The sequence below is a fragment of the Nomascus leucogenys genome, chromosome 10 (assembly GCF_006542625.1).
Source record: "Nomascus leucogenys isolate Asia chromosome 10, Asia_NLE_v1, whole genome shotgun sequence".
In the NCBI taxonomy this organism is placed as follows: domain Eukaryota; kingdom Metazoa; phylum Chordata; class Mammalia; order Primates; family Hylobatidae; genus Nomascus; species Nomascus leucogenys.
Genome location: NC_044390.1, coordinates 100,069,922 through 100,096,657, shown reverse-complemented (window position 1 = coordinate 100,096,657; position 26,736 = coordinate 100,069,922). Strand labels below are relative to the sequence as shown.

The 26,736-nt window shown below is 40.4% G+C and overlaps 1 protein-coding gene across 1 annotated transcript; it reads right to left on the bottom strand.

Moving 5' to 3' along the window:
• Nucleotides 1-213: 213 nt before the first annotated feature.
• ZNF84 (zinc finger protein 84) lies at nucleotides 214-24,702 on the bottom strand. The gene is made up of 5 exons (XM_012510129.2): nucleotides 24,436-24,702; nucleotides 20,528-20,732; nucleotides 14,097-14,223; nucleotides 13,318-13,413; nucleotides 214-6,534 (listed from the first exon to the last, which is right to left on the bottom strand). Exons 2-5 carry the CDS (start codon nucleotides 20,540-20,542, stop codon nucleotides 4,556-4,558), a joined length of 2,217 nt encoding a protein of 738 aa, XP_012365583.2. The 5' UTR covers nucleotides 20,543-20,732; nucleotides 24,436-24,702; the 3' UTR covers nucleotides 214-4,555.
• Nucleotides 24,703-26,736: the final 2,034 nt, after the last annotated feature.

Genomic DNA, 26,736 nt, shown 5'->3' with positions numbered 1-26,736 from the left:
GAGTTCCCTGCTGGCTCCAATGCAGTGCAAATTGACTTCTTCCTCAGCTCAATGTTTTCTTACTTCTTCTTCAATCATTTCACAGCTGTTGATCCTCAATAGACATCTTGCACCCAAACTTCTCAGTAACCACTTCCAGAGAACAAGTTACGACATAGCCTGATTTCCTCTGTTAGAAACATTTGGGTTGTAACAAACACAACCTGAGCCAGATGAAGCAAACATGAGAATTTATTAGGATATTTGGAGTATCTCACAGAAGAATTCAACAATCAAGATATGAAAAGGGCAGAGGTGGACCTGGACATGAAGACCAAAAGAACCAGGTACTGGAACACAATCGGGACTCTTTCTTGATTTTGCTTTCATGATGGCTTCATTCTTCTCTCTCACTGCAGACCATGTTTCTCCATGTGGCAGAAAACAGCCACTCACTGCACCCATATTTAAATATAGCTTGTGATGCTAAAATTACATAGACAAAAGAGATAGTCCTAGCTTTCTAGAAGCTTTCTAGTGGGAAAGATAAAACATGCAATGATTATATTATCACAGTGCGAAACACACGTACAGGTTCATATAGATTCGATAGGCATTAACAAGGAACAAGGGCATTTCAATTGCAGATTTGCAAAAACGTAAGTGATAATAGATATCTCAAGGAACTACAAGTTGTTCACAGAGGCCAGAAAATATTGCATAGGAGGAAAAAGTTTTCAGAAATGACAGATAGGCATTGGTTTGTACAAAAGTCTTTGCATACCATAAGCAGAATGTTACACTTTATGTTACACAATAAGCCACACGATATTTCAACGAGGCATGTGTAATCAGGGTTGTATTTAAAAATAATCACTATGTATACATGTGAAAAATGGACTGAAAAATGATAGCAAGGTGCAGAAAACGTGCATGCATCTGCAAGGGTTATGGTTGGTTAAATTTATCAGCAGTTAGGCCAGGGGTAGGTGTTGAACATCTGAAAGCTTATTGGTACCTGTATAGACTAGTAAGACCTCTGAAATTGACAACCTGGACATAGATTGCTGGAATGACCAAATGACTGCAAAGGTCTCAAATGCAGATTCCAAATGCCTACTGCTGTAGATTTTGCTAGAAAGTTACTTTTGATAAATATGGCATTCTGTGGGTGCATTTTATGTCAACATTCTAAAAGTGATGTTCCTGAAACTAAAGTATCACAAATATATGGACCCATAGATAATGATGTCAGATCCTGCAAGAAAAAGCCACACAGAAGGCAATCCTGGTACAGGTCTCAAAATTCAGTCTGGACCTTAAGGAAAACCCACTACTTAGTAAGAGGAAAACAACGTAAATTGTCCTTGGTAGAACTGTGCACAATTCCAGGCCAGTGGGAAAATCCAGGCAGTAAGAGAACAAGAAAAGGTGATGCTTCCTGTATTTGGCCTCCTTTAGTATGCTATCTCAATGTACCTTATTGTGCTCCATAAAATCAAAAATAAATCCACTCTAAAACTTTCTTCTTGATGTAGAATTTGTGGTAGGAACCAATAAGGGGCAATGCAGAGACATAGACTTGTGGTTTACAAGGTAATTTCAAAAACACACTAAAAAATCTCTAATTTCAGAATCGGAGCTCTCATGACACTTTAGATGGTGAGTTCCAATGATTACTGCACAATGTATTTGAACCTCTGCATCAGTTCTTAACTAGACCTCTGCTGTCAGCATCAATCCTCCCCATAACACCTGACGTTTAGAAAAAAATGTTTGTTCTTGGGCAATCAATAGGCTAATGTTGAAGTTCCATTATCTAGTGTAGGAAGTATCAGGTTTAACTGCTTAATAGTTAATGGAATAATCTAGAATTTCCAAGACCTAATGAATCAATCTCTGGGATTGGAAAGAGAATGATGACAGATGGAAAGAAAAAATAGGGCAAAAATCACAAAGTACAACATCACCCTGTAACTGTTCATTTGCATTAGTTGGTCTTCCACGTCTAGTAAATTGAATTTGAGATATTAAAAAGTAAGAAGTTCTTTTTCTTTTTTTGAGACAGAGGCTCACTGTCCCCCAGGCTGGAGTGCAATGGCGCGATCTTGGCTCACTGCAACCTCTGCCTCTCAGGTTCAAGTGATTCTCCTGCCTCAGCTTCCCAAGTAACTGGGATTACAGGCACATGCCACCATGCCTGGCAAATTTTTTTTGAGTAAAGACAGGGTTTTGCCATGTTGGCCATGAACATGTTGGTCTTGAACTCCTGACCTCAAGTGATCCACCCTCCTCAGCCTCCCAAAGTGCTGGGATTACAGGCGTGAGCCACCGTGCCCAGCCAGGAAGTTCATACGCTTCAGTATGAAAAGTTGGAAAATTAGATGCTTTAAAATTACAGCATGGAAAGACAGAATTATTTGGCTGTTGAACCGGTATGCTGGTTTAGAAAATTATTCTCATTTACTTAAAATTCCAACTTTCCCAAAATGTTGCAAAATCAATAATTAAAGGAGAAAATACTGTTTAAGGTAAAGGTGCAAAATACCATACTGACACAACAATTTGAACATAAGAGGAGAAGTCTTGAGTTTTTCTAAGTTTGCAATGAAGCTCAATATTGGACTTTTCTAAATTTCATCAGCATACAAAAAATATTAACTTTGCCAAGCAACATTATTGAGAGAATATTACAAAATCCTTACTTAGCTAAGGGATGGTTCATGCATTTTTATGGAAATATATAGTAAGTTCTCAATGTGAAGTTTTCCATGGGGATAATGCAACTAGTGAAACAAAGTCAAATACATTTCAAATGATAAAATGGAAATTTTGTTTCCTTATACAGATAGTTCCTGACTTAAGAGGATGTGACTTACAGTTTCTCAACATTACAATGGTATCCATACAACTATTATTTTTCACTTTCAGTATTCAATTACATCAGATATCCAACACCTTTTTATAAAATAGACGATGCCTTAGAATGTGTTCTGAGAATGTTTACGGTAGGCTAGGCTAAGCTACGATGTTTGGTAAGTTGGGTGTATTAAATGCATTTTTTACTTACAATGTTTTCAACTTACAATGGGTTTATTGGGATGTAACCCCACTGTAAGTCCAGGATCATCTGTACTTTTCCAGGGACCACAGAAATTTGCTAGAAGATAAAATAGGCGTCCTTCAATGTCAAAAATGTTTTTCCAGCACAAAATTCCCTAATACTTTACATCTTCAGAAATGTGATTAATAATTCATTTATCCATCTAATTTTTACAAGATATTTTATGCAACACAAAAAGCATAATAGCAGCACAAAATATCCATGATACTTTATCACAGTAAATTAAAATAGTGGCATTTGGGTTACATATCACTCAAGATACATATATATATACTATACGGAGGCACCTTACTAAATGAGAAAAAGATTTGATACAGCACTACTTTATTTCATTTAGTTTGGGTGTTGTAATGTAGTTCACACATCTTTATTTTGCTCATTCAGTTATCTATTACTATGGTTATTCTGTGGTTCCTGCCTTTGCATATTTATTTTATATAAACTGTTACTCAGACTCTGAGGATGCATAAGACTTACATAATGTTGGCATCAGTTACTGAATAGAAAGGTCCGTAAAAACAAAAGACCCCTTATGTATGTCTATAAGGAAAAAGAAATGGGTTATCACTTAAGGTACTTATTCATGTAGCCATGTTACATGAGTTTCCATTTTTTATATTACTGGTAAAAAACAAAAACCAGTGGTGTGTAGTGTTGTCTTCACAGACATCAGAGGCACTAAAAGGCGTATGCATTTCATACTCCCAATTACATTAAATTATATGTAAGTCCAAAACACAAAACATGTGACACTAGAAGATAAGCCACAAATACCACTAACAAATGTCTTAGATGTTTCAATGACCAATTTATTCACGTATTTTTAAAACTTCACACTTCAAAGTGAACATCTGTCAACCACTTAGAATTGGGTATTTTTGGTACCCATGTCTACAAAAAGTGTATGGCTTCCCTTGACAGTACTATATTGAGGGGCAAGTGTTCCCAGTGTCTTTAAATTGTTAGGTTCTCCATAATATGAATTCTCCAAAATACAAAATAGTCTGGTTACTTGTTGCACTGTCCCATATTTAGTACTTTCATAGAACTTCATTCCTAAGGGCATTTTCTTATGTACAATGAACTGTCATTTCTTCAAAATATTGCCTCATTTCCTGCATTCATGGGGTTTTCCCTCATCCCCAGTGGGAATATTTCTAATAGCTTAAGAGAGTTGACTTCTGGAAGGCTTTTGGATATTCACAGGATTCTTCTTTGCTGTGAATGTTCTACTCCATAAGGCTTGACTATGGTTTTAAAAGTTTTTTGAGATCCACTGCATAGGTTCACTCTACTCTATGAATTATGGTCAGCTTTCCATATACCACCTCATTTAGAGTTCTCATCCTCATGGAGTACAGACACCCAACACGATGTGACTGTCTAAAAACGTTATCATAATTGCATTTCCTGAAGTCCAAGATAATCTGTCAAAGACTATTAACTGTATTCCTAGGATTTTTTTACTGTATGAGTTCTCTGATGATTGATGAGTTGTGACTTCTGTGAGAAAGCTTTCCCACATTCAATGCATTGATAAGGCTTCTCTCCTGTATGAATTCTCTGATGATTAACCAGCTGTGACTTCTGAGAGAAGGCCTTCCTACATTCACTGCATCCATAGGGTTTCTCACCCGTATGTGTCCTTTGATGTGGTATAAGGTGTGACTTCCGAGAGAAAGCTTTGCCACACTCACTGCATTCAAAAGGTTTCTCTCCTGTATGTATTCTCTGATGATTGATGAGACTTGACTTCTCCCTGAAGGCTTTTCTACATTCATTGCATTCATAAGGTTTTTCTCCTGTATGAGTTCTCAGATGCCTAATTAGCTCTGACTTCTCAAAAAAAGCTTTCCTACAAAGACTGCATTCATAGGGTTTCTCTCCAGTGTGAATTCTCTGATGGGTATTTAGCTGTGATTTCTGGGAGAAAGCTTTCTCACAGTCCCTGCATTCATACGGTTTTTCTCCAGTATGAGTTCTCTGATGAGTTGCAAGACTTGACTTCTCACCAAAGGCCTTCCCACATTCACTGCATTCATAGGGTTTCTCCCCTGTATGTGTCCTCTGATGTGATATGAGATGTGACTTCTGACAAAAGGCTTTCCCACATTCACTGCATACATATGGTTTTTCTCCTGTATGAATTCTCTGATGATTAGTGAGACTTAACTTTTCACTGAAAGCTTTCCCGCACTCATTGCATTCATACGGTTTTTCTCCCGTATGAGTTCTCTGATGTCTAACGAGCTGTGATTTTCTGCTGAAGGCTTTCCCACATTTACTGCATATAAAGGGTTTTTCTCCTGTGTGTGTCATCTGATGTGATATGAGATGTGACTTCTGGGAGAAGGCCTTCCCACACTGAATGCATCCATGAGGTTTCTCTCCTGTATGTGTTCTCTGATGATTAATGAGACTTGACCTCTCTCTAAATGCTTTCCTACACTCGCTGCATTCATAGGGTTTCTCTCCAGTATGAATTGTCTGATGTCTAATAAGCTCTGACTTCTCAAAGAAGGCTTTTCTACAATCACTACATCCAAAGGGTTTTGTTCCTGTGTGAGTTCTGTGATGTGTAACGAGTTGTGACTTCCTGCTGAAGGCTTTCCCACATTCCCTGCATTCAAAAGGCTTCTCACCGGTATGAATTCTCTGATGGTTAATGAGATTGGACTTTTCACTAAAGGCCCTCCCACATTCATTGCATACATAGGGTTTCTCTCCTGTGTGTGTTCTCCAATGTGATATGAGATGTGACTTCCGGGAAAAGGCTTTCCCACATTCGCCACACTCATATGGTTTCTCTCCTGTATGTGTCCGCTGATGGGATGTGAGCTGTGACTTTTGGGAGAAGGCTTTCCCACACTGGCTACAATTATAAGGTTTTTCTCCTGTATGAGTTCTGTGATGTGTAATAAACTGAGACTTTTGGGGAAAGGTTTTGCCACAATTACCACAGCCAAAGGCTATGTCTCTTATATGTCTGCTCTGATGTTTAATGAGACTTGGTTTCTTACTGAAGCGCTTCCTACATTCACTGCATTCATAGAGTTTCTCCCCTAAACGATTTCTATGATATATGATAATCTGTGACTTTTTATAGCTCTCTTTATATTTATCACAGTCATAGTATTTTAACCAGGTTTCAGTATCCTCAGGCTTGGAATGGAGAAAAAAATTATCAAACACATTAAAGTCATCTGATTCTGCTTTTCCATAATCTCCTTTTGGAATAAGCAAATCTAAATGATGTTTTAAAATCAATCCATCTAAGTCACCTTCATTGTTTGATTTCCTTAAAGGAACAAAGTTCATGTTCAGATTGAAATTTTTTCCAAATGCATCACATTCATGACCTCTTTTTATAATTTTAAGCTTGTCTTGGTTATCCTGGTGCCACATCATGTTACCATCTACTTTCCAGACTTCTATAAAGGAAACAAAAAAAATCTGTTTGGTTGTGCTTTCTAAAAACAAAACAAAACAAAACAAAACTAGAAATGCTATGCTGAGGGGTTGGCTGCTTTTAAGGCTTAGTTTCCAAGTCTGAAATAAGTCCCAAGCATAATAACTATCTTCTAGGTATTGCAAGGAAATGCTAAAAACAGAAACAGGAAACTGACTGGAGATTAAGTCACCTTTGGTTGTTGACAAATATGTTTATTAAATGGAGAATGTGAAAAACACATGAAAAGCAATGAGAAGCAAAGAAAAAAGGTTGGAAGAAGCTTTGACCCAATGTTTTGAGTAATTAATTCACTCAATACTTTCTGAGTATATACTATGCCCAGGTAGTGTGTGAGGTACTAGAGACACAAGAGAAAAAATAAGTTCCTGTAGGCCGGGAGCAGTGGCTCACACCTGTAATCCCAGCACTTTGGGAGGCCGAGGTGGGCAGATCATGAGGTCGGGAGATCGAGACCATCCTGGCTAACATGGTGAAACCCCATCTCTACTAAAAATACAAAAAATTAGCCGGCATGGTGGTTGGCACCTGTAGTCCTAGCTACTCAGGAGGCTGAGGCAGGAGAATGGCGTGAACCCGGGAGGCGGAGCTTGCAGTGAGCCGAGATCACGCCACTGCACTCCAGCCTGGGTGACAGAGCAAGACTCCATCTCAAAAAAATAAAAATAAAAAATAAAAAAATAAGTTCCTGTCATTATAAAATTTACACTGTAATGGAAAAGATAAATAATATTTTTAAAACAACAAACTACATACTGTAGTAAATACTAAGAAGAAAATGAAAATATTTGAAAGAATAGTCATTTCAAGCTTAAACAATGAGAAATATTTTGCATATTGTTTCTCATTTCTAAAGTGTTAAACTTGCCATATGCATCTTCACATTACTATTAAGAAAGCCACTTAATGCAACACATTTTCAAAACCATATCATCTTTCATCTAAACTATTCAGGCACAGAACTTTAAAATCCATGTGTACTTTCACTAAAACTATCCCAAGACCCAAGTTCCCATTCTAAAAATAATCTGAAAGTTTGACAGTCATTTGTTATATAGCTCTATTTCCATTATCCTCATGATATAACCATTTATACTATTGTAAGTGAACTTCAAAATATGTATTTTTTGAGATAGGGTCTTGCTCTGTCGCCCATATTGAAGTGTAGTGTTGTGACGCAGCCTCAACCTCCCAGGCTCCCAGGCTCAAGAGATCCTCCTACATAAGCCTCCCAAGCAACCAGAATACACAGGGGTGCAACCACATGGCTGGCTAATTTCGTTGTTGTTCTTGTAGAGATAGGGTCTCCCTATGTTATCCAGGCTGCTCTTGAACTCCTGGGCTCAACCAATTCTCCCACTTTAGCCTCCCAAACCAGTAAGACTTGGTCTCTCCCAGAGTCTTGGGGTTTCAGGCATGAGCCAACATGCTGGGCCCATTTTTCAATAAAAATCTACATTTCAAATTTTTTGTGAGGTTGTACCTAGAGGTAAGAAAGATAATCAGTAATGTGAAAACATTCTACAAATTTAAATGTCAACTGAAGGTGATATATTTGTAGGATTATATGGTGGAGGTAGAATCAACAAGATTCGCTGATGTATTTGGTACGGAGAAAATAAAGGGAAAAAGAGAATCAAGAATTACCCTTAGGTTTGGAGTTTGAACAATTTGGTAGATTATAGTGTTTATGAATTGAGGAAGACTGAGGGAGAAATATGAGGGTTAAAATCAAGACTCCACTATAAAGATATAAATTTTGTTTTTTGAGACAGGGTCTTGCACTGTCACTCAGGCTGGAGTTTAGTGGTGCAATCATAGCTCACTGCAGCCTTGAACTCCTGGGCTCAAGTGATCCAACTCAGCCTCCTGAGTAGCTGGGACTACATGTGCATGCCACCATGCTCAAGATAATTTTTAGAATTTTTTGGTAGAGATGGGTCTCACCATGTTGCTCAGGCTGGTTTCAAACTCCTAGGCTCAAGTAGTCCTTCCACTTCAGCTTCCCAAATTGCTGGGATTACAGGTGCAAGCCCCCACAATTGACATTGTTAGGCCTAATATATTAATTTTGAGATGTATGTGAAGTTTCAATAAAATGGTATCAGAAAATATGGGTGCAGAAAATGAAACATCTATAAATTAAACTTACATTCATGTTATTTTAAATGTTATCAAATTATTGAACTATTAACACTTAAGTATGTGTTTTAAATTTACATCTGCCTTCCCCCATCTTTATTTTTTTCCTATTAGAAAAATGGAATTGCCTTATATTTGGTCATTTGTGGTGTATCCCAAATAGTCCCACTCTCTCCATCACTTTCTCTGCTATATTCTAAACTATCACATTACCTCAATGAAATACCCTTCTACTTGGTTTCCTTGCTTCCAATTACATTTTCTACTTGGCAGTCAGACTAAACTTTGATAATTCTAAATCAGATTTTACTTTTCAAATTTTCTTGACTCAATTATAAGTCCTTTGTATTGCCTACAAGTTGAGTATGATCTAGTTCCCATGCTCTCTCCAACTTATCTGTATCTCTCAGGCACACTGACCTCAGCCACATGGGCTTCCATTCCGTTTCTAAAAGTAACTAAACCATTTTCTGACTTAACATATTCTTATTTATCATTCCTTTTGGAGACACTTTTCCCCATGCTCATTTCACATCTTTCATGTCTACAATTAGTTTTCCCATGTCATTCTCTGTTATGGACTAAATGTGTCTCCTCAAAATTTGTATATTGAAGCTTAACTCTCAGAATGGCTGTATTTGGAGATAGGACCTCTAAAGAAGTAAGGTTAAATGAAGTCATAAGGGTAGGACCCTGATCGATCAAATAGTGTTATTGTCTTTACAAAAACAGATATGAGGCCAGGCACACTGGCCCACATCTGTAATCTCAGCACTTTGGGAGGCTGAGGCAGGCAGATTACTTGAACCCTGGAGTTTCAGAGCAGCCTGGGCCACACAGTGAAACTGTGTCTGTACAAAAAAGAACCTGTTTTTAATTAGCCAGGTGTGGCGGTACACACCTGTGGTCCCAGCTGCTTGGGAGGATCACTTGAGTCCAGGAGGTCAAGGCTGCAGTGACCCATGATTGTGCCATTGCACTCCAGGCTGGGTGAGTGAGACCCTGTCTCAAAAAAAGAAAAAGAAAAAAGAAACCCCACAAGAGATCTCTCTCTCTCTTTCCATGAACACAACAAGGAAAGGCCATGTGAAGACACAGTGAGAGGGTGGCTGTCCACAAGGCAGGAAGAGAGCCCTCCCCACAGAGATTACTCACTCTCTCTCTCTCTCTCTATGTACACACTGGGGAAAGGCCATGTGAACACATAATGAGAGGGTGGCTGTCCACAAGGCAGGAAGACAGCCCTCCCCAGAAAAAGATCATGGTGGTACCTTGATCTTGGGACTTTCCATCTCCAAAACTGAGAAATACATTTCTGTTGCTTAAGCTCCCCAGAATATGGTATTTTGTTATAGCAGACTGAGCAGACTAACCCATTCTCTTATCTAATTTATTTCTGTAATAACACTTAGCAGGATCTGAATTTTTTCCTGCTTACTTAGTACCCTGTTCTTTTTTTGTCCTCTACCAAGTAAACACTATGTTGGCAGGAAATATATATCTCTAATGCTCTAATATACCCATAGTACCTAGCACTGTAACTTAAAAATAAAAGAAGTCAATAAATATTCTATTTTATCTGAAGCAGTCTGGATAGAAAAGAGCATCAGGACCAAAACTACCATCCACAGAAAGCCCTGCTTGCAAGACTGGCCCTTGGCTGGCATCTGAGAACATGGGTTTCAGGAATGTCCCTACTATTTCCTAACTGATAATTACTATGCCGAGACTGTATACAAACAATATGATCAGCACATGTTAGGCAGAGAATACCTACATGACCAGCTCCCAGTAAAGACCTTGGGCACTTATCTCTAATGTCTTTCCTGGGCAGAAACATCAAACATATGCGTTACTATATTTTTGCTGCAGAGGGATAGTAAACTTTGACCCTTACGGGAGGGAGGGAGCTTAGGAAGCCCGCACACGGGTTCTTCGAGACTCTGCCTGTGCCTTTTTCATTTGTGATCCAGCTGTGTCCTTACAGTGTCACTGTAATAAATCTCAGTCATAAGTACAAATATGCTGAGTCCCGTGAGTCCTTCTAGTGACTCTGAACATAGGGGGATCTTGGGGACTCTGACACACAGCCTCCATTTGTGTAATCTTGATAATTAGCTCTCCACTGCCTTGCAATAAAACATATGCTCAGTGTTTTAAGTGCTCAATTTTTTTAAAAAAGAACACAAGTATCTCATTTTCTTAACTAAGTGTTATGCTTCTGCAACTTATTTTCTGGTCTTACTTTGTAATCCTTTTCAGTAAAGGATTAAACCCACTAGGTGAATGGATCTCAACTAAAAACAAGAAGTTTCTCAAATTACAAATCCCAGTCTTACCACATAAAACAAAAAAAAAAAACAAAAAACAAAACAAAACAAACAAAACACAGGCATGGTGGCACACACCTGCAGTCCCATCTACTCAGGAGGCTGAAGCAAGAGGATCACTTTAGCCCAGGAATTTGAGGCTGCAGTGACCTATGATCACGCCAATGCACTGCAACGTGGGCAACAGACCAAGACCCTGTCTATAAAAACAAAGACAAGGCTTTTGGAAAGAAATTTATCGAATATCACATGTTCTATAACTAAAGTGAAGACATTTAATTATAAGCCCCTGCATCTATGTGTACAAACAAAGCTCAGGGACCAACCTTCTAAAAAATATTATATATACTATGATCAGGTCACAGATGGGACTTCAGAAAAAGCTGAGAAAAACTTAGGCTGGGGTAGTAAAGAAACATTTCATAAATATGAATGCAGTGAAAATCAAGTTCCTATGGAAAGGATTAAGAATTTCTAGGTAACTAGTATAATACCATCAGAAGTTCAAGATGTTACATATCTGAAAACACTTGAGAAATGTTTAAATGGAACGGACCATGAATGGGAGGAAGGAAGAAATGACTGAATAGGCAGCAATAGAGTCATACTATGGAGGTCCCTGAAAGCAGAGATTACAAGTATGTAGCAGATGCTACCACTGCCTCGCCCATACTCTGACATGATTCCTACCCGAGGTACTCACAACTCTCTACCCAAGAACTTTCTTGAGCCGAAAGCACAAGATTGGTCTGTATGCAGGGACCCCGGACATTCTGGATACTTACTATGGCAGAGCAAACCTCAAGACTGAGAGATGGGAGTTAGTACATAAATACCTGGGCTTCCTGGTACCTCAGAGTGTCAAGACTGAGGAATATTCTCACAGTACCTCAGAGGCACTCAGGAGAACTGAGCATCCACCACCCACAGCAGTAGTCGGAGCATCAGCCCATCCTTCACTGGCATTAATGCCCCCAGCACTTCCATGGTCTGACTTGCCCATTCTCTCACTACATTTGTGGGGACCATGTCCCCAGTAAGTTCTTATACTCACGTAAGTATCTGAGCGTCTGCTTTTGAGGTAACCTGAAGTAAGTCAATGTCAGAAAGTAGATAATGAGTAAAGAGGTTCAACTGATCAGAGTAGTGTGGAATGCTTTAGGAGATAAAATATGGTGGCATCAAGATAGCCTGTAAAATATTAGAATCTGGATCTATCCAGCAATTTGACAACTTCAGAAATGAGACATCATGGACCTAGTTTTAAGTGGAAGTTGAGGGAGGAAGGCTTTAAAAAGATACTTTCCCAATAGAAAAAAAATTTTTAAACAACATGAAAGGATGGTAGAAAGGGGTTATTCAGCCATGTGCAGTGGTTCACACCTGTAATCCCAGCACTTTGGGAGGCCAAAGTGGGAATCACGAGGTCAGGAGTTTGAGACCAGCCTGGCCAACATGGTGAAACCCTGTCTCCACTAAAAATACATAAAAAAATTAGCCAGGCATGGTGGCATGCGCCTGTAGTCCCAGCTGCTCAGAAAGCTGAGGCAGGAGAATCTCTTGAACCCAAGAGGTGGAGTAGTGAGCCAAGATCGCACCACTGCACTCCAGTCTGGGTGACAAAACAAGACTCCATCTCAAAAAAAAAAAAAAAAAACCCACAAGAAAGGGATTATTCATATACTTCATGGTGTCTAATCTATAGAAAAAAACACAAACGAACCTAATTTAAAAGGGAGGATAAGGATAAATTGGGAGAAATGACGGCTCCATTTTCTAATATAATGAGACTGAACAGATCGGGGCTTTTGGGCATCAGAGAACCCAAATTGAAGACAAAATCAAGATGCTTCAATGTATAAATGGAGGTGTCTTTGACCACAGGGGAAGGAGGGACTGAATGGGATCAAACATATGAGAGGACAGAATACCAAACAAGAAGTCAAGGTCCTAGATGTTACAGAGAATAACGTCATGGCCAAGATAAGCAGGACACATTTCATTTTAAGCTACAAAGAAGCTACGTCTAAATGTGACTTACTTGAGTAGCTAATGTCAATTGTTCTGAGACACCACCAAAGGTTTAGAGATTTTGAAAAGAGATCCCTAAAGCACATTTCAGAGATGCCAACCCATCACTGACCAGCCAACCCATCAATGACCAGCCAAACCATCAGTAACCAGCCTACCCGTCACTGATCAGCCCACCCATCACTGACCAGATGACACGGGGCTTCTGCTCTCTCCCATCTGCCTGGTTCTCATACACTCACCTGGAGAATCTGAACTTGGTATTTCTCCATCTCCTACCCATGGCTCTTCTCCTTGCTCCAATTTGAAGATGACATCTGGTTTCATAACTTCATACCCTGTTAAGGGAAAAATCACAAAGGCCTTGGGCCCAACCGCTTGGGGTTTAGGGCCTCTAAAGATGAGCAAGGTTTCACATCAAAGTTGGTCTGATGAAGTTGTACCTCAACAAAGTAAGCAACTCTCAAAGTTACAGTAACGGTCTCCCTTGGTGGCTAACAGGGTCTAGTACAAAGCCACTGAACACTTCAGAGGCTCCGGAGCCAGTAAACCTGGGTTTACATCCAGGCTCTTTAATTTACTAGCTGTTAGTCCTTAGGAAAGTTACTTAACCTCTCTTGGCCTCGATCTTCTCATCAGGAAAAATGGATAATAACTGTACTTGCCACATAGGATTGCTCTGATGACTAAATGAGTTGATATACGTAAAGCATTTGGTATAAGATGTGGCATACAGTAAGTTATATGCATTAGGTGCTACCACTACTGCTCAAACTACTACTCAAACTATTACTACTTAAGTTTCAGAGGCTGCATAACAAACTTACGACTTCATTATTGAAAGGTGAGAACCAAATACTTCCTTGGTGTCATAGTCCAAGCAACTGTGATCTAAGTTTCAGGTCTAAAATCATTAAAAATTTCAGAAGCCTAGCTATAGGCTTCTGAAACTTCCCAGCAACTAAAAATAAAAGGCAATGCATTGGGCATAGTCCAAGGTCCTCAAGAAAGCTTTTATTACCCAGTGACACTAGGCTGCTATAGTTCTCCAACATCACATCCTTGTATAAATTCTTCTGAGAGGGATCCAGTAGCTGCCACTCCTTTTGGGTGAAGTCCACAGATAAATCGTCAAATGAGAATGACTCCTGTAAGAGCACAATCCTGGTAAATCTGAAGCAGTTAACACTGTATGATGTGAGAAAAAAATATTGGAGCTTGAGCACTTCATTCTCATAACAAGTTATACAAAATGCCTACTATGTCCCTACCTTTGCATATTTTGTGTGATAAAATGTCATTGTGCATTCTTCCATCCTTCCATTTATACAACTGTTAACCTAAAGATTAAAGAGAGCCTCTCCAGAAGAAAATGATGTTTGTTTAGGAACAGAGTACTGCCATGAGAAGACACGTGCCACAGTAAACTACATGTGTATCCAGGGAGGTAAAGAAAGACGAAGGTGTCTACAGCCATTACGGTCATACCACCTTCAAGGTGCCCGGTCTCGTCTGGTCTCGGAAGCTAAGCAGGGTCAGGCCTGGTTAGTACTTGGATGGGAAGAAAGACAAAAGTTTTTAAAGGAAAAAAATGAGGTGCATCACATAATTGTTTTGAAACAGTTATCCTTGGCTACAAAGATCAATAACAAGGGTGACACCAGTCCAAAGCTGGACAGGCAGCTGCTGGGCAGATGTCCCAATAAAAGTATTTTTTGTGTAAGGCTTCAATGGCCTTTGTACAAGGCTGTGGCTTTTGCAGTCTTTTGTGATAATTTTTATCAGGCATGCAAGTGTGAGAACACTTGTTTCACAGGCTTCCCAAGCTCTACCTGTAGGGGTTAAAAAAAATTAACACTAGTGACTCTATTTTGATTCTGACAACTTTCACAGAAGACATGCAAACTGGAATAGGTGACTTTAAACCCCCTGAACCACCAATAAAATCTTCACTGAACCTCAAATTTGGCACTGGAAGAGGTAGTAGCAAAAGAAAGAAAATAGGATAGGCAAGGTGGCTCACACCTATAATCCCAGCACTTTGGAGGCCAATGTGGGAGGATCACTTGTGCCCAAAAGTCTGAGACCAAACTAAGTAATATAGTGAGACCTTGCCTCTACAAAAAAATATATAAATATTAGCTAGCTATGGTGACACATGCCAGTAGTCCCAGTTACTTGGGAGGCTGAGATGGGAAGACTGCTTGACCCTGGGAGGTCGAGCCATCAGTGAGCTGTGATTGCACCACTGCACTGCAGCCTGGGTGACAGAGTGAGACCCCATCTCAAAAACAAACCAATACACTAAAATACCAAGAAGGAAAATAATAAAATAATACTCTCAAAAGTCGCATTGTCTTACAGAGGGCTGCAAATATGCACTTACAAATAAAATAAACTTACAATAACTAAGAAATAAAGGAGAGCACAGTGTGGATAAAAAGCAGGCAGCACTTCACTCTATTTGAGTGTAGAGTTAGGTTCTATGGAAAAGGTAAAATTAAAATGGGTTTTAGAAAATTAGTTGTTTTCCACAAAAAAAAAAAGAGGATGCAAAGACATTCTGGGAGGCAGCAGCTCTGATTTAAAAAAAAAAAAAAAAAAAACTGTGAGGACTGAGGAGATACAAAAACATCAGTCTGACAGGATAATAGGGAATGGGATAGTGATGAGATTAAAGGCCACCAGTGGGGGCTGGGGCAGGATGTGGTTAGCTTAGCTAGGACACTTTCTTGTTGCCAAGTTAGCCATGAAAGACCTTACAAGAAAGGGAATGATAGAACCAAACAGATTTTAGAAAGGTGACTAGATTTTGGATCAAGATGAATTTCTGTCTCAAGGTCTCCTAAGATAAAAAGAAAACAAAAGCACACATCTTTTAAAAATCTAGAATGTCACTGGAAAATCAAAAAATAAATTTGACCCTCACAGCACACGATACACTTTAAGAGGAGTCAGAGAATTTGAAGACAGATCAACAGAAACTGTCAGTTTTGAACAGACAGAAAATGACTTAAAAATGAACAGAGCTCACGACACTATCAAATAATACCAAAGACTCTAATGTGAGTGTCATAGGAGTCCCAGAAAGAGAAAAGAAAGAGCATGGCGAAAATAAAGTCTCAAGAAATGATAGCTGAATATTCTGTAAAACTGGCAAAAGATATAAACCAAAAAATTCAAGAAGTTCAGTGAATGCCAGACAATAAACATAAGGAAATCCATACCCAGACACATCATAAATGGCCAGAAAGAAAAAAAATCACATCCCTCAAAGGGAACAGCAATTCAGATAACTGCAAATTTCTTTCTTTCTTTTTTGAGACAGAGTTTTGCTCTGTCACCCAGGCTGGAGTGCAGTGGCACAATTATACCTCGCTGTAACCTCTGCCTCCTGGGCTCAGGTGATCCTCCCACCTCAGCTTTCTGAGAAATGGGGACTACAGGGGCATGCCACCACACCCAGTTAATTTTTATTTGTTTGTTTTTGAGATACAGTCTTGTTCTGTCACCCAGGCTGGAGTGACAGATCTCGGCTCACTGCAACCTCTGCCTCTCAGGTTCAAGCAATTCTCCCGCCTCAGCCTCCTGAGTAGCTGGGATTACAGGCACCTGCCACTACGCCCAGCTAATTTTTGTATTTTTAGTAGAGATGGGGTTTCACCATGTTGGCCAGGCTGCTCTTGAACTCCTGACGTCAGGTGATCCACCCACCTTGGCCTCCCAAAGTGCTGGGATTACAGGTGTGAGCCGCTGTGCTCAGCTGAGAGTAAGCAAATTAATGACTGTCTTAGGCTGGGGTGGGAAGAGGGATTGGCCAAAAATGTCACAAAGATTGTTTTGGGGTGGGGAAAATCTTCTAAAACCAGACTGTGATGATGGTTATACAGCATAAGTTTACTTAAAAATCACTGAATTATACATTAAAATGGTGGATCTTATGGAGGTCATACTTCAAGAAAGCTGTTAAAAAGATATTACAAACTTGTGCCAACATACTTGACAACTTAGACAAAATAGCTACATTCTTTTTTTTTTTTTTTTTTTTTTTTTGAGATGGAGTCTTGCTCTGTTGCCCAGACTGGAGTGCAGTGGCGCAATCTCGGCTCTCTGCAACCTCTGCCTCCCAGGTTCAAGCAATTCTCCTGCCTCAGCCTCCCAAGTAGCTAGGATAATAGGCGCCCACCACCACGCCTGGCTAATTTTTTGTATTATTAGTAGAGATGGGCTTTCACTATGTTGGCCAGGCTGGTCTCAATCTCTTGACCTCGTGATCCACCCTACTTGGCCTCCCAAAGTGCTGGGATTACAGGTGTGAGCCACTGCACCCGGCCAAATAGCTATATTCTTTGAAAAACAATGAACCCAAAGTAACAAGAAGAAACAAAATCTGAATTAATCCTGTAACTCTAAAGAAACTGATTCCACAATTTAAAACTTTCCCTCAAAAAAAATGCAAGATCTATGTAGTTTTAGTGGTGATTCTTCCAAACATTTACTTAAAATGATCTGGCCAGGTGTGCTGGCTCATGCCTATAATTTCAACTATTTGATAGGGTGAGGCAGGAGAATTGTTTGAGGCCAGGAGTTCCAGACTAGCCTGGGCAATATAGTGAGAACCTGTCACTACCAAAAAAATAAATAAAATAAAAAATAAAAAATTTAAACTAGCTGTACTTAGTAATATGTGCCTATAGTCCCATCTACGTGGGAGACATGTTTGATTCCAGGAGTTCAAGGCTGCAGTGAGCTATGATTGTGCCACTGCACTCTAGCCTGGGTGACAGAGTGAGACCATGTCTCTTAAAACAAAAAGAAAAAAAAATTATTGCTGATGTTTTTGTTAATATGAAAAATCTAATCAAATCTAAAGAAAAATCATTAGAACTAATAAGTGAGCTTAAGAAGTTCCTGGCCAGGCGTGGTGGCTCGCACCTTTAATTGGGAGGCCGAGGCAGGTGGATCACGAGGTCAGGAGTTCGAGACCAGCCTGACCAATATGGTGAAACCCCATCTCTGCTAAAAAAAAAAAAAAAAAAAAAAAAAAAAAAAAAAAAAAAAAAAAAAAAATTAGTTGGGTGTGGTGGCACACCTGTAGTCCCAGCTACTTAGGAGGCTGAGGCAGGAGAATCGCTTGAACCCGGGAGGCAGAGGTTGCAGTGAGCCAACATTGTGCCACTGCACTCCAGCCTGGGCAAAAGAGTGAGACTCTGCCTCAAAAAAAATAAAAACGTATACAAAGTCAATATGCTAAAATATAGCGTATTTCCATGTTTTGGCAAGAAAATTCTTTCAAATAACAAAATTTCAGATACCATTTACTGTACAAATGGCTAATGGCAGGTCTGGGACAAAAAGATTAAACCTGTGCCTTGATAGAGTCTGTCACGCTGGAAAGCAGTGTTCTAGCTGATCAAGAAGAAATGATCAAAGTAACATGTCACCATTTTGCAACTCCCAGTGAAATAATCCATCTATGCAATGATCATTTAAAAAATGTTGGCCAGGCGTAGTGGCTCACACCTGTAATCCCAGCACTTTGGGAGGCTAAGGCAGGCGGATTGCCTGAGCTCAGGAGTTCACGACCAGCCTGGGCAACACAGTGAAACCATGTCTCTGCTAAAATACAAAAAATTAGCCAGGCGTGGGAGCGTGTGCCTGTAGTCCCAGCTACTCAGGAGAATCGCTTGAACCCGAGAGGTGGAGGTTGCAGTGAGCCGATTTGTGCCATTGCACTCCAGCCTAGGTGACAGAGTGAGACTCCATCTCAAAAAAAATAAAAAATAAAGAAGCCACCTCAATTGGGGGAAGGACTGCAGTTGCAAGTGCAGTGAATGCCACAAAATGCGAAGTGAAAGAAGACAGAAGTGAGCATACACTGCAGCAGACAAAATCAAATATAGTGTTTAAGGACGCACAGATAGGAGCAGAACTATAAAGTCAGGGAATGGTGACCAGAAAAGGAACCTGGTTACCTCTGTCAGGAGGAAGAGGTTGTGACGATTGGGAGAGGGCACATGAAGGGACTCATCTGGGCTAAGAATATTCTATTTCCTGACCTGAGTGGTGGTTTCATGCATATTCCACTGATAACAATTCATCAAACTGTATTTTTTAAAATGTACTTTTCTGCATGTAAATTAGGCCTTACAGTTTAAAAAGGTAAAAAGTAAATAATTATGGTCACGAAGTCCTGCTCTGGCATTCTACCCTTGGGACATACTCTGAAGAATGCTATGAAAAATGCCGTAAGGTTCATGCGTTTATTAGCGTTTCTCTTGAGAACATTACCCACCACAGTAGCCCCCACCTATCCACAAAGGAGATGTTCCAAGACTCCGGTGGATGCCTGAAACCAGACAGAACCAAACCCTATAAAGCCTGCGCTTTTTTCCTACACATACATACCTATGGTGAAGTTCAGGTTATTAATTAGGTACAGTAAAAAATAAACAACAATAATAATAAAATAGAACAATTATGACAACATAGTATAATAAAAGTTACCACACACTGAGACTATAACTTTTACAGTTTGAGGTGTGACGGCAGAATTAGCATGTATTTACTTTTCCTTCTTCGCAACTTCATGAACAGATTTGTTCTTACTGTAGATCTTAGCAACCTCAGCCTATATTTTTCGTTATGTTGAGAACTTTCACCTTCTCACTTAAAGCTTCTCTTTGGTATATCCGAATTACTAGCATCACTGCTTTTATGTCTGGGAGCCATTATTAAGTAAAATAAGGGCTACTAAAATACAAACACTGCAATACCATGAGCTGATCTGACAGCTCAGATGGCTACTAAGTGACTGACAGGTAAGCAGCATATACAGCATGGATCTGCTGGACCAAGGGATGAGGCAGGTCCTGGGTGGGACGGTGGAGGAGTTCATCATGCTACTCAGAACAGGAAGCAATGTAAAACTTACCAATTGCTTATTTCTGAAATTTTCTATTTAATATTTTCAAACCATGGGAAATTGGAAAATTGAAACTGCAAAAAGCAAAACTGCAGATAAGGAGGAACCACTGCATATCTCTCATTCATAGGACTTCATCAAGGAAAAAGAAATGGACACCCGATAACCAAGAAATATTTACTTCCTATGGACAATCGGTTTGCTTTTACTTTTAAACTATGCAAAGCATATAAAAGCTCACATTTCTCTATTACTACCAAAAATTTGAAAACAAAGTTTGCAGCTCAAATGCAGTAATTATGTAAGATGTTATGGCTTTAAATATGCTATAAATACTCAACCCTAAGAACCTGTCATGGTCCAGTAGTTAATATATCACTGTGCTAATTTTGTTCCAATCCTGATCATCTATTCTGAGGCTATTTTCCTTTGATTTCTTAACTATTTAAACTTTTCTTTTTCACTGGAAGGCTTATACATCTCTTCTAATTCCCTGGGAAAAAATAAGAACTCCACAATCAACTCACCTGTAACATGGTCATTTTCTGCTGCTGTACGAGATGATCAGCAAGGCTGAGATCGGTTCTACTGTGCGTCTCTTCTGCTTCTGCCCCAAAACTGTGGAGTGAGATCTCAGCTAGGTCTTCTACACTGAGAATGAATTCCTGGTTCCAGGAACTCCTTTCTTATCTCACATGAGCAGGCTTATTTGTAGGGACCAGGATCTGTGGACTTCGGGAGAAATGTACTTCAACTGGTATATTCACATTGCACATGAAATCTCTTTCCCTCTTGCTAGGAACTTGGAATTCATGATCATCTAAGGCCAGAGGTACACTTGCTATATAACTGAAACAGCGCTCTCAGGGAAACAGAATATAGTAAAATGGAACAGTGGAAGCCTAGGTCTCTGCAAACAGATAAAGAAATATCAGAAATAAAGTAATTGTGAGATTCACTCAATATTCATTGTGAACGCTGAAATGCAAATCAGTTTAACAGGTGCTGTTAGGAAAAACACAGTTTATATGATTTGTATTAAAACAGACTAAGTTTCAATCAACTTTTTTCCTTTACCAGCTAGATGACTTTTGGCAAAAACAAACAAATTTCACCATTCTGAGCCTAGTTTCCTATTAAAATCTTCTATTAATATATCCTTTTGTCTGCCAATTCTATCCATTTCAGAAGGAAATGGGTTAAAATCTCACAATATGACTAGAGATTGGTCAGTTTTTCCTTATAATTCTGCTGATGTTTGGATTATATGCTTACGGCTATGTTGTTTGATGTGTCAAGGTTAAATAGGGGTTTTTAAAAATCATTGTGTAACGACGCTTCATACCCCAAATAATGCTTTTTGCCTTAAAATCTATTTTATCTTAGATGAAGTCTGCAACATCAGCATTCTTTTTTTTTTTTTCCTTTGGTAGGGTCTTGCTCCCTAACCCAGGCCGGCATGCAGTGGCACAATCATAGCTCACTGCAACTTTGAACTCCAGGCTCAAGGGATCCTCCTGCCTCAGCCTCCCAAGTAGCTGGAACTACAGGTTTGTGTGCCTCCATGCCCAGCTGTTTTTGTATTTTTTTTCTTTGTAGAGACAAGATCTCACTATGCTGCCCAGGATAGTCTCAAACTCCTGGGCTCAAGCGATCCTCCCACCTCAGCCTCCCAAAGTGCTGGGATTATAGGCATACAACACCACACCTGGCTTCAGCATTCTTTTGGTATTTACCTGGTATGTTATCATCTGTTCAACTACACTAAAAATCTCAGCATCATTATCTTTGTCCCCTATAAGCAGCTCAGAGCTCAAATTTATTGGTGTTTTAAAAAAAAAAAAAAATCCAAATTAGCCAGGAGCGGTGGCTTATGCCTGTAATCCCAGCACTTTGGGAGGCCAAGGCAGATGGATCACCTGAGGTCAGGAGTTCAAAACCAGTCTGACCAACATGATGAAACCCCATCTCTACTAAAACTACAAAAATAAACCAGGTGTGGTGGCAGGTGCCTGTAAGCTCAGCTACTTGGGAGGCTGAGGCAGGAGAGTTGCTTGAACCTGGGAGGTGGATGTTGCAGCGAGCCCTGCCATTGTACTCCAGCCTGGGGCAACAAAAGGGAAACTGCATCTCAAAAAAAAAAAAAAAAAATCCAAACCAACAGTGTGTCTTTTAACTGACAGATTGATTTAATGTTTACTGTGGTTACTGTTTTTTTCCCCCTCCTTTCTTGCCTTCAAAGCCTCAATTTCTGTATTTGCTAAAACGGTGAAGATAAAGTAGACCTCCCAATGGGAGTCTAAGAAACAAATGAGGTGTTAAAAGGAAAGCGACTGGGGCCTTGTAATAACAGTTACAGCTAACGTTCCAGTGCTTTCTGTATGTGAGACAATATACTAAGCATTTTAAATTTAACTCTTATGCACAACCCTATAAGGCATTTAACATAATCTCCATTTTACAGAGAGAAAACTGGGACAATGAGTGATAGTAAAATGTGCCTGTGATTGCACATTTAGTAAGTAGCAAAATTCAAATGTTAATTCTCTATCCCGCTACGTTCAAAGCATGAATACTAAAGTCATATTGTCATTTGTGCAAATCTACATGCACAAACACACACAACATAAATCCTGGAGTCAGCTCCTATTCCCATGCACGCATTCAGTCACTAATTCCCACAAAAATACAAATGAAGGACGGCCTGCCTCAACCCTGTATCACACTAACAAGCAACACTTTAACTTCTTTTTCATGCCTTTTTGTGGTTCAAACTTCAGTGCCAACTCAGAAACACACAGCAGTTTCTCCCAGTTATACAAGAAATGACTACTTTATACCTTAAATTGTGATAATACATAAATCTTAGAACAAAAGCTGGCACACAGCCATACGAAACATATACTAACTATAATTATTATAAAAGTAAAATATAATGGCAAAATATAAAAAAATACACAAGCTAAATAAGAACTATTATCTATGATCTCACCACAGGTAACCATTCTTGAGATGATGGAAACTATTGTGATATTTTTCATACAATGGAAGCATATGGTCATATTTTAAAACTGTTTTTTGTTTTTTTCCCATTATGTGAAGAACATCTTTCCAGGTCAATAACCTTATTTCTGTAAGATATCAACAACTTACATAAAATAACGAAAAAATAAAATCCTACTCATAATTGAAAAAATACATAAAATATGTAGGAATATCAAGACCCATATGAAGCATACTAAAAACACCAATGAGAACTATAAAAATAGAATTAAAGAAATTTATAATTCTATTTTATTCTGGGATAGGAAGACTTCATATTGTGAAGATAATTTGACCTCAAATGATTTATATAACTCATTCAACTCCAATCAGAATCTCAAAATTCTAAAGTTTATGTGTAAGAAAAAAGGTTCAAGAACAATTCGGACACTTTTTTTTTTTTGACAGGGTCTTACTGTGTTGTCCAGGCTGAAGTGCAATGGCATAACCATAGCTCACTGCAACCCTCAACTCCTGGGCTCAAGTGATCCTCCCAACTCAACTTACAGAGTAGCTGGGGCTACAGGCATGCCCACCGGGCCTGGATGCTTTTGGAAATACAAAACAATGAGTGTGAACAGGTCCACTGTAATAAATATAAATTATAATCATTATAACATTTGACACTGGCTCCAGAGAGGTTATACAGATGAAAAAAAGCAGAACTGTCTAAATATGCAAGAGTCAGCATGTAATAAATGTAGCATTTCAAAGCCATCAGCAAAACTAAATTATTTAATGAATATGAGAATATTTGAAAGAAAATAAAGGTAGCTATTTTATACAACTACTTCCAGTGGGCTAAATTTTAAAATGATGGAAACCCTAAGAACGTCTTAAAAAAAAAACCACAGGTGAATGAATATATGTATAATTTGAGGGGCGATTTCGCTACACGATAGAAAAAACAAAAGTCATTTAAAAAATTTAAAAGTCAATAAACGTAACCATTGAAAAATACAGGGCCAGGCATGGTGGCTCACACCTGTAACCCCAGCGCTTTAAAAGCCTCCTTCGACAGCAGCAGAGCCAGGCTGCGGGTGGATGCGGTCCAGCAGGGCAGCCGCTCCTTAGGGCCACGGCACAGCAACCGGGCTGGCCCGCGGTCGAGGCCAAACGCGCCCGAGGCCGGCGCCTCCACGCCCGCCTGAAAGGACGCCCAGGAGCGGCGCCTCCGTAAAGGCCGTGCCCGCCTCACAGCCCAGAATCCGCGCGGCTCCGCGGCCCACGGCATCTTCACGACCCGGCCCAGCCCCAACCCGCCCCAGCCCCGCATCCGCGCGCGGACGTCCAGGGCCTTGAAGCCGAAGCTCCCCGCGGCCACTCCCGCGCGCCTCCCCCACCATCCCCGGAGCCCCGAGCGCCGGGCCCGCAATAAACGCACTGAACTCACAAAAGACGCCGCCGCCGAGTCGCGCCCGCGCCCGCGCGCCCGTGGCCCCGCGATCATGTGACACCACTCGTCCCCGTGTCCCGCGCACGCGCCCGAGAGCCGTCGGCTTTTGTGCGCTCCCGGGCGGCTCCGAACGGGCCGGGACGAGTCGGAGACTGCACACGCGCACACTCGCACGCGCGCACACGCGTACACTCCCCTCTCACGTGGCAGCGAAGGACAAAGAGGAAGAAAGGGCCACCTGCAAGCTTTGCCACAAGTGCATGTGCTCATGCGCGAAGGACGGAGCCCGGCGAACTCAACTTCCCACAGTGCCCCGCGTCCGGAAGTGCCTGTCGCCTGGAGACGTAGTGACGCCAAACGGGCTCACACGGTTTTCTGAGAAACATAAAGGGAAACCGAATCCACCAATATTTTTTTCTTTTTTTGAGATGGAGTATCGCTCTGTCGCCCAGCCTGGAGTGCAGTGGCGTGATCTCGGCTCACTGCAAGCTCCGCCTCCCGGGTTGACGCCATTCTCCTGCCTCAGCCTCCTGAGTAGGTGGGACTACAGGCGCCCGCCGCCACTCCCGGCTAATTTTTTGTATTTTAGTAGAGACGGGGAGTCACCGTGTTGCCCAGGCTGGTCTCGAACTCCTGAGCTCAGGCAGTCCGCCCGCCTCGGCCTCCCAAAGTGCTAGGATTACAGGCGTGAGCCACCTCGCCCGGCCCACCAATACTCAATTGGTTTGACTTCAGTTGAGGAAACCAGGAAAAATTTAAATGTATTTATGGAAAGAAGGTAAGAATTAACAGAAAAAAGTTGATCCATAACTCGAGTCGTAGGGAGAATTATAGGTAAGTCATGATGCTTATGACAGCGAGATGGGGCCAGGGAGATGGAGGAGAGGGAGGAGAGAGATGAAAAAAGAGAAATAACCACAGACACATAGGAAATTGAAAGAAAATCCGCTCTATACTAATAAATTTGATTATTTGTGACACAAATGATTCTCCAGGACAAGATGGGCCAAATTTGACCCAATTTTATCCACAATTTGAAGACAAATTCTGAGATCCTTTGCCAGAAACCATCATAATGAGTTGCTTAGTGAATTGCTTCAAACATCCAGTGATTAGAGAATTCTTATATTTATTCCCAGAGGTAGAACTCACCAGTGAAGTAGTGGCATAAAAACAGGCACATGGACCAATATGGAACAGCGTAGAAAGACCAGAAATAACCCCATGCATATACAGTCAACTGATCTTCGGCAAGTCAACTAATCTTCTGTCAAGAATACACGATGGGGAAAGGACAGTTGCTTCAATAAATAGTGTGAGGAAACCGGATATCCAAATACTGTTACGCAAAATGTCTCATTGCCCGATGTGCACAGAAGCCAATACTATGGCACCAGGCGTTTGAGAAAAGAAAAGCTTAATTGCGAGTTGACCAACAAAGTCACAGGAGTTTAGTTCAAATCTGTCTCTCTGTGCTACCCTTAAGGCAGCACTTCTGTGAAAAAAGGTTTAGAGGGTGGATTCTGGGATTCACAGGTGAATGGTGAAGGAAAGAGAAGGTCTGGAAAGTCCCCGACCATGTGAAGTTGTTTCTTCAAGCCTCTTCTTGGGTCCCATGTGCAAATTAAGGTAGAGTTAGTGTGAAAGGTGCAGTGGAAATTCAGGCTGCGACATCAGCAAGCTCATTCTGTATGGACTCCGGTTGGTTATGATTTCAGTCAGTTGTATTATCTTACAAACGGAGTTTCAGCAAACTGTTTCTTATCTGCCATCCTGTAAGCTCAAGAATTTCTGTTAGCCGGACGTGGTGGCTCACGTCTGTAATCCCAGCTACTCCGGAGGCTGAGGCAGGAGAATCGCTTGAACCTGGGAGGTGGAGGTTGCAGCGAGCCGAGATCACGCCACTGCACTCCAGCCTGGGCAACAAGAGCGAGACTCCATCTCAAAAAAAAAACATTCGTTAGTCACTGGTTTCTTTAACTCTTTGGGGGCGTGGTTTCACAACTTTTTTTTTTTTTTTTTTTTGAGACAATCCCTCACCAGAATCTAGGCTTTTTCTAACCTGCTCCTCCAAACTCTTCCAAAGTCCGCCCATTACCCACTTCCAAAGCCACTTCCACATTTTCAGGATTTATGGTTAGCAACAGCCCCACTCCTAAATACCAATTTTCTGTCTTAGTTTATTTTCTGTTGCTGTAACTGAATACCTGACACTGAATAATTTATAAAGAAAATGAATTTATTTCTTACAGTTCTGGAGACTGGGAAGTCCAAGGTTGAGGGACACTTCTGGTAAGG